We start from the raw sequence: 5,307 nt of genomic DNA, 5'->3' as shown, positions 1-5,307 counted from the left end.
TTTGCTGCGTACATAAAAGGTGGAGGGCCATGTTTCAAATAAACTAGAGCAAGCATATCAACTTGCCTTTGTAGAAAGTCTGAATTGTGAATCTCATAGAAAGTGAGCTGTCCTTGCTGTATCTCAGATTAAAAATATATATATATATTGATAACCAATATACATAGGTAATAATCAAAGTTAAAAAGAAAATTTTGTTTCGCATTAAATAATAAATTAAGTTTGACATTAGTTGTGAAAACCCTTGGAAAGGAAAAGATAGAAACTTTGATTTAACAATGACGCCCTCTGCTGGTAACTTTTGAAGATATAGCAATAAAATGAATTCAACCACTAAGAGGCGCTGCAGTGAACATAAGTGCATGATGTTCATATTGAGGTCAGGATTTTTATCCACCTTAAGTCCTGGAGCTTTCCACCAGTTATTTTACCTTGTATGGAGTTTGTTAAACATTTTTGTTTTAGGCTGCTCTAAATCTAATAATTAATTGGACTTAAAATTTTTTTCTCTATTATTTTGAGCATATAATTTTATGAGGAAATTATATTATGTATATGTAATTTTCATATGTACTCACAAAATCCCTTTTAAACCAAAATTGTTTTGTGGTTTTCTAAAGTTACAGTAGGATAAATGGCAGGACTGGTCCATCATAACAAAATTAACATTAATGGGTAGATTGTAAGAAGAAAAAAAATCTACACTTTAACTAGTTTTAAACCTCTAATATAAGTCAGTTAGGTGTCTAATGTGCTGACTACACTCTTTAGCAGTAATCAGAGTTTAAGGATTAAACTAGAGTACAGATCTCCAAGCCAAAACAGATTCTGTAGCAGTTTGATGCAAATCTTGTGAAATACATAAAACCTCCTCAGGAACATTGGTTTTCCACTGTTTGGCAAGACCCCATTAGTGAATCTCAGCTACAAAAACTCAATTGATCAACTTTTTATTTTAATATACACATTGTTTAATGAACTATAGGATTGATTCAATGTTTTTGCATGCTATTTTTTAAACCAGTCGTTTTCATTATGCCATTCAAGGTATGTCATCTTCAGGCTTTTGTGTTCTGTATTTAATCCAGTAACTAAGAACTTCACATTTTTTATCCATGTAACCCAAAATCTAAAATGAAAATCCAAACAAATGTAAATATTGTATACGAGGCCCCACTGCCACCTTAAATCCTTGACTGTTGACAGCACTTCAATTAGCAGGTTTAGTTTGAATTCTTTAGCTAAATTTAAATTAATGAGAACAGTAGGTATTTATAAGCCATCTTGCATTTAATGTCTACCACCATCCAGCATGTTTTTGATTTTGAACACACTTCATTAAAATGAATGTATTAATGACAGAAAATGTTAATCCATTTATTTTAATCCTTTTGGCAGTGACACAAAAACCATAATCTATTAGTGGAAAGTCTAGGACTAAAATAAAACAACAAAGAAAGCTTTTAAACAAGATTTTCTTTATTAGACAGTGAGACAAGCTGGTCTGTGGGCTGCCATGTTTATAGTCTTGCCTAAAACTTCTGGAACTGTTTCTTGGCTCCAGCAGCCTTGGTCACCTTGAGGACGTTGAATCTCACCGTCTTACTGAGGGGTCGGCACTCTCCAACAGTCACAATGTCTCCAACTGTGACGTCTCTGTAGGTAAGAAGTTTAAAAGATGATTAATTTAAACATGGTTTTAAACACAAGTAATCAACTGCTCCAACTTAAAGGGTATAAAGTAGAAGTGCATCAGCGTTTGCCAAAGGCAATGTCGTCAAAGCTTCCTGAGCTTGGAAGACCATCGTGAGAAAAAGCATCATTTGCAGCTAATATGGATTCTTTGGACAGGATTAGTATTTAAACTAGCATTCCAACAAACATGGAAGACTTATTATTAATGTTCCCTGTAGAAATACCTAAGACATCATTTTTACAATGAGCAACAATATTAAAATCAATAACAGCTCAAATCGAGTAGAAAACAATACATGATTATGTAACCTAAATAGTTACATAATCACCACTGTTAAAGTGAGCAGAGTGTAAAACGTGCATTACCTGAAGCATGGTGACAGATGGACAGAGAGGTTCTTGTGCCTTTTCTCAAAGCGGTTGTACTTGCGGATGTAATGCAGATAGTCGCGTCTGATAACGATGGTCCTCTGCATCTTCATTTTGGTCACCACGCCTTTGGAACAAAGACAGAGCTTCAGCTTTGTGTCAACACTGTAGAGCTAAGTCAAGATCCCACTTCAGAGGATGATACCGCTTTCACTTTTGTCAATAATCAACATCAGTTTTGCCATTAGGCACTGTCGTCAGAACCCATAGGGGCTTGGAAGACCATCGTGAGAAAAGCATCATTTGTAGAATAATGACAAAGGTGAAGTCGGGTATAAACTCCATCCTACAATTGTAGCTTTAAAGGTAGAATGAATCCCAGTTTGAAGTCAAATAAAGTTTGACTTCAAACTTTATTTGAAGTCAACACAAATTTATGAAATAGTTATACAAGTAATGAGTCTGTGGCTGCCGTTTAAGCTGCAATCACTTTATTAAGCTACTGCTAAAACTACACCCAGAAACATTCATTGTTTTTCCCCAAAAAAATTAACTTAGACAATTAAGCTATGTTTTTTGTTTTTGCTTAAATTGTTGTCTGAAATAATTATGCTTGATTTACCTGAAAATGAGTAATGCACTTTTAACCAAAACCATTTTTTAAAATGTGCAGGTATATTTTAAATTTCAAATATGAACAGATTTGATAGAAGAGCAAATGCTTAGTCAACCCAGTCTCCGTCAAAAATCTCTTTAGTTGTAAAAAATGTGGCTATCCTACTGAAAAAAAAAACTATTGGATAAGTTACAGTAGCTAACATAAAAGGCAAGTGTGCAGGTTTGCTGGAAATAATATTTTTACCTGAGAGGATACGGCCACGGATAGAGACATTCCCAGTGAAGGGGCATTTCTTATCAATGTAAGTGCCATCAATAGCCTGGAAAGAGGAAACAAGTAAATTGTTACTGGGATAATCACTCAGTAACCCCACAAGAAAAAAAATGGATCAGATGTTGCATCAGTGTTGCCAAAAGGCATTGTCGTCAGAACCCTAAAGGTTTGGAAGACCATCGTGAGAAAAAGCATCACTTGCAAAATTATAAACAAATACGTCCGATTTTACCAGCTTCGGAGAAGGTTTGTTACCTCTCTTGGGGTTTTGAAGCCAAGCCCGACACTCTTGTGATAGCGGGGGATCTTCTCTTTAGCCTCCTTGCCACCCTCAACAGCCAGAACACGCTTCTTGTTCTGGAAGATTGTGGGCTGTTTCTGATAAGCCCTCTCGGTCTGCAAAAAAAATACAAATTTAAAAGATTTAAATTTGAGTGACGATCACCATCCACATTTCTTTTACACCGCCACAAATGGTAACTAAGTTCGCTAAAATCGACTTCCTGTTTCAGCAAATATTACCGCAGCTAACCGCTTTAGTGACAAATAGATCACATTTAGCAGTGGAAGCAATACAACTGGCAAGATATGCTGGGACATTTAAGATGTCTTTATATTCTTAACTATAACCTCATCATTAGGCTAACAACGCTAGCATTCCGGCTAATTCAGCATTACACGAGGGTGTGCAGACCGAAATCAAATACCGACTCTAAACAATTAGATTTGACCAGAAATTGCTTTATTCCATAATTTAGGTCAATATTGTAATGTTCATGTCATTTTAGGTGACAAATAACTTTAATAAAATGCCTATAAATCGATTTAAATTCACCACGCCGTCTTCAACTACATACTTGAGCATCCGCCATCTTGCCAGCCGAGTTGCGAAGAGGCCTGAGCATGCGCGTGATGGACGGAAGACGACGGAACGCAGGAAGTTACGTTCAAGAGAAGTTACGTGAAATAAAATTTGGCGTATGTGAATTACATTAAGTACATAAAACAATTAAAGTTGTGAAAAGCCTGTATTTAAAACTCCTATGATTGTATTTGCGAGTGAATCTATTTTTTATTCATTAAAGACTTCACAAACCAGAAGTGTAACATTTACAATAGTCGCTCAAATGAAAACATTTCTTAAAAAAAGAAGAAATAAACAGGTTTAATATAGCAAAGAAGTGTAATGCGACCTTATATGAGGTTTGAAGTTGTGATTGTACTGGTTGTAAATAATTATTTTCAAATCGGATTACATGTCATACCCTACAACCCATGATTTAGCATACTGTTTCTTGTTTCCAGACCTGTTTTAACAATGTAATTAGTCTGATGTGTAAATTATAGGTTAATTTATTTTATTATTTCTTATTCACTTCATTTAAATTAAAGATGCCTTTGTAATCAACCTTAAAAGTCTGTCCATACCACAAGATTTCTCCATACTGACTTATCTCTTTGTACTTAAACAGTGTGCAGAAGCAAGTCATTGCAATCAGCACAAGATCATTTACTTTTGGGTTGTTGTTCTTTTTGTTGTTGTTGTTGTTTTGTTGTTGTTGTTTGTTTTGTTTTTTTTTGTTTTTTGCTTTGTTGGAAAGATGTACATTACAATGAATATGGAAAATGTCAGTGGTACAAAGTGTTGCAAAGAGTTACAGATGTGTAAAATATAGTACAATAGGGTATATAAATAATGAATAAAGAAATACCTTTATTAGACATTTTAAATAAATCCTATAATAAATATACACATTTGTGTTACTATTAATAAAGTCAGTGCTTTCTTATTGTCGAGAAAGTTCCATTCTGAACAGACAACTTGAAATCTGGGGATTTATACAGCAAATGTCTGTCATGCATAAAATACATAATTATATATACGTATTAGTATGTGTAATCTTATACTGACTACTCAAAGGATTTGTTTAAAATGTCATGTAAGTATTTAGACACATTGTCTTTACAATATGAGGCATTTGCCTGAAGCCTGTTTTTTGCATGAATCTTATATTGATTGTGATTCTCTTTCTAAACCAGTCTGATTACACAAAATACAACTGTAATGTTTTTTAATAAACACAAGCTATATTTTCTATATTTTATTCAAGCTTTTTGCAAAAAAAAAAAAACAAACAAAAAAAACCTCTCTGCAGGAAAGGCTATTACAGAGAATTTCAAACACATTCCTTTTAACTTTATCCAGGCCTTACTTCTTTTGGTTCAAGTCTTCTCTGCAATTTTGGGCAGGCATGCGTTTCTGGGCATAACACCTGTATGCGTTTCTGGGCATAACACCGGTTTTAGATCTCGCGAGTTTTCACGACATAGACGCGATGTCATAAATCAGC

At 34.4% G+C, this 5,307-nt stretch overlaps 1 protein-coding gene across 1 annotated transcript; it reads right to left on the bottom strand.

Annotated features, from left to right (window-relative positions):
- Positions 1 to 1,459: 1,459 nt before the first annotated feature.
- On the bottom strand, positions 1,460 to 3,896 carry rps11 (ribosomal protein S11). The gene is made up of 5 exons (XM_007558196.2): positions 3,814 to 3,896; positions 3,212 to 3,352; positions 2,927 to 3,002; positions 2,062 to 2,191; positions 1,460 to 1,656 (listed from the first exon to the last, which is right to left on the bottom strand). Exons 1-5 carry the CDS (start codon positions 3,859 to 3,861, stop codon positions 1,533 to 1,535), a joined length of 519 nt encoding a protein of 172 aa, XP_007558258.1. The 5' UTR covers positions 3,862 to 3,896; the 3' UTR covers positions 1,460 to 1,532.
- Between the last annotated feature and the right edge of the window lie 1,411 nt (positions 3,897 to 5,307).

This window comes from Poecilia formosa, unplaced genomic scaffold (genome assembly GCF_000485575.1).
Source record: "Poecilia formosa unplaced genomic scaffold, Poecilia_formosa-5.1.2 Scaffold94, whole genome shotgun sequence".
In the NCBI taxonomy this organism is placed as follows: Eukaryota; Metazoa; Chordata; class Actinopteri; order Cyprinodontiformes; family Poeciliidae; genus Poecilia; species Poecilia formosa.
Note: the sequence above shows the minus strand (reverse complement) of the source record. Positions and strands in the feature narration are given on the sequence as shown.